The sequence below is a fragment of the Mustela putorius genome, unplaced genomic scaffold (assembly GCF_011764305.1).
Source record: "Mustela putorius furo isolate JIRA1106 unplaced genomic scaffold, ASM1176430v1.1 tig00003899_pilon_pilon_pilon, whole genome shotgun sequence".
Taxonomy (NCBI): domain Eukaryota; kingdom Metazoa; phylum Chordata; class Mammalia; order Carnivora; family Mustelidae; genus Mustela; species Mustela putorius.
The window spans coordinates 15681798-15693840 of NW_025422048.1; the positions used below are offsets into that span (position 1 = coordinate 15681798).

At 46.8% G+C, this 12043-nt stretch overlaps 1 protein-coding gene across 6 annotated transcripts in view; it reads right to left on the reverse strand.

Moving 5' to 3' along the window:
• The window catches only part of INTS6L (integrator complex subunit 6 like), a 53575-nt gene extending 41920 nt beyond the window's left edge, over window positions 1–11655 (reverse strand). For 2 of the 6 annotated variants that reach the window (XM_004778394.3, XM_004778392.3), the window contains exons 1-2: window positions 11188–11652; window positions 10969–11046 (exon numbers count right to left, since the gene is read on the reverse strand). In XM_004778394.3, coding sequence (XP_004778451.1) covers window positions 10969–11046; window positions 11188–11298 — 189 coding nt within the window. In that variant the 5' untranslated portion in view covers window positions 11299–11652. Of the gene's footprint in view, window positions 1–10968; window positions 11047–11187 lie in introns of all 6 variants that reach the window. The other 4 variants (XM_045068019.1, XM_004778393.3, XM_013048917.2 and 1 more) reach the window with 3 other exon arrangements.
• Window positions 11656–12043: the final 388 nt, after the last annotated feature.

Below are 12043 nucleotides of genomic sequence, written 5' to 3' on the forward strand. Positions count from 1 at the left end.
GGAAGGACAAGGTCAAAGCTGAATAGTGCCTGGCTTTCAACCCTGGGTGACCGAAGGCTGGGAAATGTGGAAGAGGGGATAGATTTGGGGCTATAGGGTCTTCCTGATGTGCTTACTATGAGCTGATGGCAGGACAGACAGCCAAGTGGAGATGCCCTGTAGTCAGCTACAGGTGCCTGGGTAAGAAGCTGAAGATGGAGAGGCATCTGTGTGGGAAGAATATTGGAAGCCATAAAGGAGGTCAGATGCGTTGACCAAGGGAGCAGATTTGGAAGACAGAGAAAGAATACAGAAGAGACAGCTTCTGGAAGGAAGGAGTATTAACAGTTCCAAACGTAGTCAAGGGCCAAGAGAATAAACATGAGTAAATTGGCCCAAGTAGCTATATAGTGAATCCTAAGACCTTGAAAAATCATATTTACTTTCCTCGCTAGTACTGTTCCTCACTTGTACCAACATAAATGGTTTCAGTCTTTTGTTCATTAGCATTTAAGTCCAGAGCTTGGTTCTTGGTACTAAGTTTACTGAACTATTCAACCTACAGGGCAGGACATAGATAATGAGAGAACAAATGCCATTAATGACAGGTATTTTCAGGCAAACACTGTTTAAGAAATGGCACTCCATTTTTCCTCCCAATGTCGGACACATCAGCACGAAAATCTTCATACACCTTTTCTCTGGTTAAGACCCCAGCGACTGAGTGGGGTGGGGGCAGGGGGCATCTCCATTCCTTCTCTGAAATCCACCTCTCCCAACCTAACTAAGCAAGAAGAAATAAAAGCTACCTGGGTATGGCAGGGGTTGGGGGTCGGGGAGACTGGGCGATGGGAAGGGAATGAAAAAGGTACCATTCGGTAAGGCCCAGGCTGATGCATAAAACAGGGCAAAGGTGGTTCTGGAGCCTTCAGATCAGATTCTGGAAGCCAATAGCTGGGCGAAGACAAGCCCATTGCTTTTTCAGGCCTACAGGTCTTCCTAGAGGGTGGACTCAGCCCGGAGGACAGGCCCTCGACTCCACCCCCAACAAAGAGCCACTATCTCCATGATCTCCACCAGCTCCACACACCGTCCTAGGTAAAGGCAGAACCCGGGGAACATCAAAACCCAAACCATTTCACAAATGAGAGCACCACAATATTCACCTAGAAACAGTCAGGAAAAAAAATAAATAAATAAAACTAGTAACTCTGGCAGTAATAATTTTCATTCATTGAGTGCTCGCTCAACTATAAATAAGAGCATGATAATTCTGTCTAAAAAACATGGCTCCAGCACGTACATCATAATGAGAAAATACCAGTGGGAAGTTATTAAAAGGAAAGCTCTCCCATGACTGGAGGAAAAGCAAAGTGGCTCATTTACTGAAGACTTGAATACAGACAGACCCGGGTTACTATTCAGCTGCATTATAAGCAAGCTCTGGCCCCGGGTTTCTCTGAGTTAGGCTGGTTGGGAAGAGAAATGGAGTTATGTGCTCTACAGTCATTGGCACATTGCCCTGTACATAGGCTAATTTACTCAAGAAATGTCAGCTGCCATTATTAGAAAGCGACTGTATTACTGTCCACGACTATAAGAGAGTAGTTATAAAGGCCAATCATATCTGTAAAAAGCACTTTCTTCCAGACTCAGATTTGAACATTGCTATTTCTTCCATAAAGGGGAGTCTTTACAGTGGCAAAAAATAATAATAACCCACATCAGGAGGACCGAGGTTAGAGAGAGGAATAATCATGGGAGTTCTCCTATCATGTGGACCTGGACGTCCCCCAACCTTTTAATGCTTCTGATGACACCCCATGATATAAGACGAGGGCTTTGCTAGGAAACACGGAGAATGCCTTCAGTAAGAGCAGGGATACAAACCCCCTTTGTTTCTTGGGTTTTATACTATGCCAAGCTGGAGAATTTATCCTTTATCCTACTTTTCTTGATGAATGCTGTTCCTAAGGATTCTTGGGCCAAGAAGCTCTATAAATCGAATCAGGGCTATGTCACATATTTCTAATACACTAAAAGCATGCAACATGTAGGGCCACTGGCAAGCACATATTACAAACAGAATTCTGCATTCCTGTGCTTACATTAGGCGTTCACACATATATTCTATTGTACTGAGCCCAGGAAAGCACTTCTAACCCAACCAGTTGGATCACCAACTGTATCCAAAAGTGTAAGCTACCGAACTGGCTTTCAATTCAAACAAGAATGGGATGCTTTCATATTTTGCTCCAAGGCCAAGGGTTATCAACCCATCGACTCTGAACTGTATGATAACCTTTCATGCACAAATGAGTCCATTATGGTGTTAATTTTAAACAGAACTTCAAGAGAAAAGAGCCTCCTTAGCAAATAGTTTCTAGGACATGAACGTCATAAATATCTTAAGAAAGAAGATACACTAACACTGCTAACAGAAATATAGTCAAGCCACATATGTCCTTTTATATTTTTAAGTAGCCACATTTAAAAAAAAAACAGAAATAGGTGAAAGTGATAGTATATTTTACTTAACCCAATATACGAAGAGTATGACTGCTTAAACTTATAATCGACCCAAAAATTGTTAATGAGATATTTTATATATCTTTGTACTGAGTCTTCAAAACCAAGTATTTAATTTACACTTACAGCACATGTTGATTCAGACTAGCCACCGTTCAAGGGCTCGACTGCCACACGTGCCCAGAGGGTACTGTACTGAATGTGTAAATATGGCTGATCTAAAATGTTAATGGGCACCTGGAGGGCTCAGTTGGTTAAACGTCCGACTCCTCATTTCAGCTCAAGTCAGGATCTCAGGGTCATGAGATCGAGCCCCGGTTGGGCATGGAGACTGCTCAGGTTCTCTCTCTCCCTCTCCCTCTCCTCTCCCTCCCTCTCTCTCTCTCCCTCTCTAAAATGTGTGTGTGTGTGTGTGTGTGTGTATGTGTGTGTGTGTAATAAATGAATTAAAAAGACTAAAAAATAATAAAACATGAATGGTATGTTTGAAAAGCTATGCCTACCCTCACTGCCACCTCAGTCCTTAACCCTCCTTACTGGAGCCCTGAGAGTGTCCCCACCACTCCCCTGGTCCACTAGCCACCAGGAGTTGTGAGGAAGAGGGGAAGGATGTGTTTTTAACAAAACCGCCCTGGAAACCCAAATCCATTTCCCCATAGAAACAATAACAAACACAATAGCTCCCTGATTAAGCAACATTAAGGGTTAAAAAGGCTTTCCTGAGAAGGAAGATCTGGGAACCTAATCACCCTTTAGAACATTGTATCCTGGAGAGAGTGTGTTCTGACCTTCCAGAACACACACAAAGGGACTGCCTGGATCTCTCATTTATGCTCTCTGCAAAAGGGAACGGGAGGCCATGTTTACAAAGAGGTTTTCACTGAAGGACTTAAATCAGCGGGGTCCTGTCTTCAGACCGGTCATACAGAGGGTCCCCCATAGGGAGGGTCCTTGAATCCTGCCCTTCTCTGGGAAGCAGCCATGTCTGCGCACTCTGGGAAGCGAAGAGCTCTGCCCCAGAAATGGTTCTAATTCTCTTCCTGAAGCACCAGCAGGCTGAGGAGGACAGGATTTGCCCTTTCCCTCCATGTGCCCTGCCCTTCTGCCGTCCCTCCCACCCCAACCCCAACCTCAAGGCCGAGAGCTCTCAAGTGGTCAGCACTAATGCAAAACGAGGCAATTTCTCCCACAGCTCCTGGGTTCCCTCCCCCCAGGGGATTATTTGGAATAATCACCACATAAGCACACACAGACAAACCCGGCACCATTGCTCTTCAACTGTCTTCTGTTTCTTCATCCCAGGAAAAATGCACACACTCTAGCTTGGAGGATTCAGAGCCCCTTCGGGATCCAGTCACAGCTCGTTACAATCCTGACTGGAGAAACTGATTCTCGCCATAGCTTGCCGACCCGCGCCCCCTCACCTCCAAGCTGTTGGCTAAGAGGCCCCTGTTCTTGACCCACCCCATCCCTCATTCACATTCTCCAGTCACCTTTTTTCCAAGGACCATCCTCATGACTCTTGATGACTTAGGACCGTGACTTTTCCCCTTCTGCAACCCCTCCCCCCCGGCCAGATCTTTCAGGGCTAGATCACAGGCCCCTAGACAGTGCTAGCAATCCACTGTCTGACTTCTCTTTTGGAAGCACCATTTTGATCCTATGACCCCAGTGGTGACAAAAGTCAGACCGCCGTTACCTGCAGGGGAGGAAGGGATTGCAGGAAGCTGCAAGAAGCTTCTTCGGGGAGTGATGGAAACATTCTGTAGCTGAGCCTGGGGCGGTGGTTACACGAACGGAGAAAGGTTTAAAACTGTATCTGGTCGTTAAGATTGATGTATCTCAGGATATAAGTTATACTCCAACCAACAAAAGAAACGAGAATGCACATACATCGGTCTTGTCAAAGACACAATTCTCCCAAATTATAAACCTGAACCTAAGTGAAAACACTAGCTGTAATCAACAATAAACACGTCAAACCATTAATAGAGATCACTCTCTTTAGGAAGAGTAGCAGAAACCAGAGTGGGGACTGGGGAGCTGTCTCACTTATGTACTACTTGAAGTCTCTTTCTCCCATTTCTTGAGTACCTGCCAAAATCTAGGCACTCCCTGCGGAGCTCGGGGCACAGAGAGAAAGAAGTTCAAATATGGGGTCTTAAGGAGCTCACATTAGCGAAGCCAGCATGAGCACTGAGAATCACCATATGACATGCTGATTGCCACAGTGGAGGTCTGCACAGTGTTGGGGGACCAGAGTGGAAGCTGTTACGCCCTTCGGAGTAGACGTGGGGCAGAGGGGCAGGGTGACTCTGGAGAATACAGAATGAAGACCCAGAATGTACAGAATGTCAGGCCAAGTTTGTCCCAGGCAGAGGGAACAACAAGAGGCAGAGTGAGTCTGGAGAAGACAGCCAGCCTACTTTGTCACTTTGGCTGGAGCCTGAGGTCCAGGAGAAGGCACAGCTAGGAATTCAAGCCAGATCATGAAGGCCTTGGAGAAGTCCAGATTCTACTCCGAAATGTACTGGGGAGCCACTGAAGGATTTTAGTAGGGGGATGACTTTATTTTATTTTATTTTTATTTGAGAATGACCAATTTAGTGGCAAGGAGGGGGAGAAATCGGTAGGGAGCAAGACCAGAAGTAGGGAGACCAGCCGAGTGGCTCCCCACCCAGTGGGGAGTCGGTTCGTCCCTTTCCCTCTGCCCCCTACCCCGCTCGTGTGCATACACTCTCTCTGAGAAATACACAAAATCTTTTTAAAAAGAGAAATTCTTTCCAGTAAACTACATTTAATTGATAGGTTGGACAAAAGTCTGTAAGCATTTACTTCACATGTATGTATATATAACTGATACATAATTATATTAGTTTCAGGTATACAACGTATTGATTTCATATTTGTATATACTACAAAATGATCATCACAATAATTCTGGTTAACACCCATCACCATACACAGTTACAAAATTTTCTTTTTTCTTATGGTAAGAACTTTCAAGATTTACTCTCTAAACAACTTTCAAATGTGCAATACAGTATTATTAACTATAATCACCATGCCATATATTACATCGCCATGACTTATTTATTTTATAACCAGAAGTCCGTACCTTTTGACCCCTTCACCCATTTTGCCCACCTCCCAACTCCCACCTCTGACAACCACTGATCTGTTTTCTGTATCTATGAGCTTGGTGTTTGTTTGTTTGTTTGTTTGTTTTGGCTTCCACATATAAGTGAGATCACAGGGTATTTGTCTTTCTCTGCCTGACTTATTTCACTGAACATAATCCATGTCTTGCAAATGTCACGATTTCCTTCTTTTGTATAGCTGAATAATACATGTATCACCATCTCTTTATCCTTCATCCATGGATGTACACTTAGGCTACTTCCATTTCTTCAGTTATTATAAAAAATGCTTCAATAAACCTAGGGGACTGGGAGTGCAGGTGTCTTTTGAGTCATTGTTTTTATTGTCTACAGATAAATACCCAGAAGCAGATCATAGGGTATTTCTATTTTTAATTTCTTGAAGAACCTCCATACTGTTTTCCAGAGCGGCTGCACCAGTCTGCATTCCCACCCACAGCGCACAAGGTTCCCTTTTCTCCACATCCCTGCCAACTCTTGTTATCTTTTGTCTTTTTGATAACAGTCATTAACACATGGGAGGTGATATCTCACTGTGGTTTTGATTTGCATTTCCCTGATGCTGAAGGATATTGAGCATCTTTTCGTGTACCTGTTGGCCATCTGGATGTCTTCTTTGGAGAAACATCAATTCAGATCCTCTGCCCATTTTTTAAGGATTTTATTTATTAATGGACAGAGGAAGAGTACAAGAGAGCACAAGCAGGAGGAGCAGCAGAGGGAAGAGGGAGAAGCAGGCCACCATTGAGCCAGAAGCCTGATACTATGGGACCCTGGGATGATGACTTAAGCCAAAGGCAGACGCTTAACTGACCGAGCCACCCACGTGCCCCTCCTCTGCCCATTTTTAACTCAGATGATTGCTTTTTTGCTATTGAGTTGGATGAGTTCTTTATAGATGTCGGACACTAATGCCTTATCTCAATATATGATTTGCAAATATTTTCTCCCCATTCAGAAGGTTGCCTTTTCACTTTGTGAAAAGCTCCTCTCCCCTTATTTCAAAATGCCCACCACCACATGCTTGCAATGGCCAATGAAAGCTGAAAAGGAAGCAAGGTCCGGGGAGACACAGTTGATCATAGAAGTTGGTGCACCCCCTTCGTGGCATTTTGAGATTCGAGTGCACCTTCTTGTCTCAGGTTGCTCTCACAGGCCCTGTTGCTACCAGTTCACCCAAAAGTACTTCCTTAGCTTCCAACCACAGTGAAAGGCTCCCCTCTAAGTCACTCTTTTGTCCAAATAAGGCCCATCACATATAGTGGGTGGGGGAGGGGGCAGGCATAGGAAAAAGGGATGTTAAAATACCAACACATGTTTGGAACACAGATCATTTAAAAAGCATTAATTTTACTTCCTAAGTCTGTAAGCCAAACTGCTGCCTTTGCTGACACATGTGGACTCGGGCATGCAGATACCAGGGAACAAAACTAGCTACAGGATGTGAAAAAGCAACACTCAAGGGGAAATTTCACTTTTTCAAGTGCTCTGTATTTTCAGATTACAGACTTGGGATAGTTCTTTGAAACATGTCTTCCTACTTATAAAAAAAACAAAACAAACAAACAACTTCTGCCCACTATTTATACATGTGTTTCAGCTATTTCTAGAAAAGTGACTCAGTCTGATGTTCAAAAAGCATTTCCTTCAACAAAAAAGAAATCATTTTAAGAAAGTAGTTTCAAACATCAAACTATTCTGAATATGTATTATATCCCCTAGTCTCATGGCTCAACTTTCTTCACTGAATAAAAGGAAATTATGATTCATAGCAAAACAAAACATACAAGACAGCAGAACCTCAGCCAAAACTATTAAGAACCAGTAAGCAAAACAAGCCCCACTTTTTAAAAACCATGTATTAGTCTTATATGATTACACTAGAAACGTCAAATATTAAACGGGGATTTTCATCCTAGCTGTGTACACTAAAGATACCATTTTGTAAAAGTAGTGTTAACACTCGTGACACTGTGTATTAAACTTGTCGACAAAGCAGTGCTTGAAACAGATGTAGCACAAAATGCTTACATTCCATATGCTTTTTATGCAGTCCCCCAATCAAACCTCATTCCGTCCCTGCCAGCCAACTGCAAGTAACAGGTATGACTAATTTTTAAAAAAGAGCACACAGCCATTCTAGGGGATGTGCAGTAAGAAGCTACTGAGTCCCAGGTGAAACACTATATTCATGTACTCAACAGTATACATGGGGGGAAAATGCGAGCCACTGTAACTTTTCACAAGATTTACTGTGAGAGCCTGTAAGTGGATATACTGGGAATAGTTCCACGCCTATTAGGAAAAAAAAACCTCCCAACCAAATGCACAACTCCTGCCTGTTACACCACCAAAAGAACTGAATCTTATGGTAGAAAAAAAAATTCTCTCTGCAGTGTTTGGAGCTGTATATAACCAACACCTGAGAAATAAGCGGTTATTTTGAGAAGAGATAATCAATGATCCTCCAACTGTAAAGCGACTGGGAAATATCAGTACACAGTGTTCTGCAGAAAAATCAGCTACCGATAAAACCCTATAATGGAACATCCCTTGGCTGACGGTGGCCCAGGCTCTTAATGAAGAGTGAGGCTGTGAGTAGGAACTCAGATGCCCACTGACAATCAAAGAACCTTTTGGTAATCTGTGTGACAGAAAACAGACCTTTCTGGCTCCCAGCTATTAGCTAATGAAAGACTCAACTAAATTTTAAGAAAAATTCACCAGATGTTCTAAAATTTCAGGCCTTCCCAAATGCCTAGATCCTAAAAGCCAAAGAACAAATAGTTACCACATGCTGAGGGGTGGGGGGAAGACAGGAGGGAGTGGCTAAGGAGACTCAGAAAAAGAAAATGCTACCAAAGATGCCTTTCTTTAGTGATTCAGGTACACACAGCAACGTGACAGAAACATCTGTGAGATCATTAACCATGAGCCATTTTCTAGCACATGGAGTTATCATGTGAGATGAAAATGAAAAACCTGAGCGAACCTTGGAAAAGCATCAAGCCTAAATAAGAAGGCAACTAATGATGGGTAATTAAAAGCATTACACAAAGTGCTTTCCCATACCTGACCTACGGGAGAAAACAGGATCAAAGTTAACTTGGAAGGACTTTTTTTTTTCCTTAAGGGGAAAAAATGTGATCTATAAAATGGCAGGATAAAATGAGCTAACAGATGAAACTTCCACTAAAAACAAGATCCAACTTTTCCCCTCTGTTCCCAGAACTATCTGGAGCCTCCAAAATACCATGGATAAGTTACGCAGCCGCTAAAAATTTTAAGTATGAAGACTATGTGGCAAGCCGAAATAATTCATGGGACAAAATAGGTGGGGAAAGAAAGAACAGAAAGTAATATGTATACGGTGGTTAAGATGCATGATGGTTGTTAAGGGGGAAGGGGTGAGACTTTCCTTTTCCTTTTCAAAGATTCTGTAAATATTGTCATGAAATGTTTCTAGAGCAAAAACGTTCAATAAGTTATCCTTTCAAGGAAAAAAAAAAAGCCACACTGCTTTGTGGCTTATACTTTTTACTACTTCAAATTAAGGAGAATTTCCAATGGCCACACTACAGATGGTGGGTTCTTATCTGCATTAGTACTCAAAGGGTGTAGACTTTCAGACTTAGGACGGACAAACATCTGCTTTTCTCTATGGAAGAAAAATGGTCACACCCTTTTGGGAAACTGACATTTTTTAAAAGCTTATGGCATTTTGAAAGTGACTGTCTACTCGCTGCAGTTTTTAATACAGGTAAATGGAAAACTGAAAACAAAGCTTCCAAACCAGAAGAGTTTGGAGGGAACCCACTAATCGAACTGTTAACCCAAACTACGAGTTAACAAGATTAAAGCCTCCCTTTGGTTTTATTTCTGAAGGCACACTCTCTGGCCAACTACTCGGTTTGGTAGGTTCCGTTCTTTTAAACACTTCCCTCGCCTGAAAACGGTTTACAACACTTAAGACTGCTGCTCTCCAGCACTACTAAGATAATTCTGAGAAAGGAGGCGTCTAGCAAAAGACGTCAAGGATTATGGTAATAATACATTTTTGAAATTTCAACATGCAAGCAGGAGTCTTATGCAGGTTGATTTCAAAGTCTGCGTTCTAGTTTATCGGGCCACTGCAGGCAAGGCAGTTCTTTATCTGCTCTCTATTCGGAACATAAATTAACCACCCCACGGAGGTTAAATCCTCCCTACTTTTCGCCTGTAGGTCAGAATGCCATGGATCAGATCATCGAATTTGGCTACTGCAGCCTCGCGCAGTCGAGTCCTCTCCACCCCTTCCCTCTTTTCTCTGCCCGGGACAAACCCCTCCGTGGCTAACAGCAACCTAATTTAGGATGTGAATAGGTAGGCCAGGTCCCTAAAAAGCTCGGGCCCCCTGTGAGTTCCGATCAGCACGTCTCCGCCCTGGCCCGTCCAGGCTCCGGAGGAGTCCGCAAAGAAACACTAACAGTAGCAGAGGTGCCTACAGGCGGGCGGGAGCGGACCGATCCCGGGGGGGGGGGGGGGGGGCCGATTGAAAAGATAAGTTTCTCCAGGTCTGGGGCTGGGGAGGCTCGCTCCGCGGGCAGATCGGCCATCGGGCGGGGTGGGGTAGAGTCCACAGGCATGCACAGGCTCCGTCTCCTATCCGAGGGCCGGTGGCTGGCTCTGCCACGCTCTCAGCAGGAAGGGGAGGGCAGCAGGAGGAAGAGCGGGAGGCGCGGTGCGGGAGGAGAGGGGAGGGGAGGAGGGGAGGAGGAGGAGGAGGCAGGGCCAGAGGAGGAGCCGGCGCCGGGAGAGCCCGCGCGCCCGGCCCGCAGCACCTCTGGGCGGAGTCGCTCGGCCCGCCCGGCCCGACCGCCGCCGCCACCGCCGCCGCCGCCGCCGCGCCCGGTGCGCCCCGAGGGGGCGGGCCCACCCCGCGGCCTCCCTCCGGGTCTCGAGCCCTCCTTCCCCTCCCCTCCCTCCCCTCCCTCCCTTCCATCTCAGCAGCGCCCTCAGTCTCCCTCTCTGGCTCATACAAAAGCAAAATGTCCGCCATGTTCCGAGGCCGCTGCAGTCGGCGCCGCCACCGGCTCGGCGGCCCCCCCCCTCCAGCCGTTTGCCCTGCGGCCGCCCCTCCCGCGTCCCCCAGCCCCGGCCCCGGGCGCCGCCGCTGCTCCGCCAGCCCTCCGCGCGCCCCCGCCCGGCCCGCGCGCCCCGCCGGGCACCGCAGCACCGCCTCGGGCGGGGGCAGGGGGCGGCAGCCCCGGGCGCCTGGCTCCCACTTCCCGCCCGCCCACGCCCTCGATGGCCCCTTTACCTTGATGCAGTACGGAGGTTCGTCGTAGGTGACCAGCATGTACCTGTCTCCGCGGCTGGCCGGGTCCCGGGCGCGCAGCTGCGTGACGAGGGATGACGGAGGGGGGCGCGAAGGGAAGGAGGGAGGAGGGGGCGATACGAACGTTACAGAAGCACCTAGCTCCACCACCACCCCCATCCCTCAGGAGCTCTCCCCAGCTCTCCCCTCCCCTCCCTTTACCTTCAAGAATAACTCCACAGCGCCTTTGGCAATGTCCAAATAGGAGGTGCCCAAGTCAGTGCGCTGGTTCATAGAGGCGGACGTGTCTATGAGGAACAGCAGGATGGGCATCTTCCCCCGCACCCCTGGCTCCGCTGCCCACTCTCCTGACCCTCTTGCCCTCACTGCCACGGACTACCACCCGAACCCTCAACTCTAGCAGAGCCAGGGTGCAGGGAGCAAGAGGAAAAGGGGGAGACGGGACGGGACGGATGGAACTGCTCCTGGCCTCCTCTTTCTGCAGCCCCACCTCCTCTCCCTCCAAGGGAACTTCAAAGTGTGAGCGTGTGTAGCCCTCGGGGCCCTCCCCCTTCCCCTCCCCTGCCACCACTACTGCCGCCGCCGCCGCAGGGACTACTGCCCAAGCATCCGTCCACGCTCACTCAAGCGCTCGCCCCAGACTGAGAGCTGTCTCTGTTCACCCACACACAACTTCTGTCCGCTCACCTACCATGGGCACCATGTGACCAGAACCCACGCCATTGGCTGCCAATTATGTGGTATTTGCATATTCATTAGATGACAGGGCAAGGGGAGGGACTTGGGCGAACCCTGGGAGTTGAAGTTTGAACCCAGGCAGGGGGTAAAGGGGGAAATGTTAAGGACCCTCCTTTAAAGGACTTGAAAGCTGTCAGGATACTTGGGTGGTTTGAAGGGATTTTCGCTGGCTCTTCAGAGATGACGATTCGAAAGGGAGAGTGAATTTGAGCAACAGTTGCTCAACACTACAGAAGCAGATGCTTGGACAGGCTGCCCAGAAGACGCTCTAACTGCAATCGATCAATCCTGCCAGTGGCTAAGACCAAAACATTTCAGA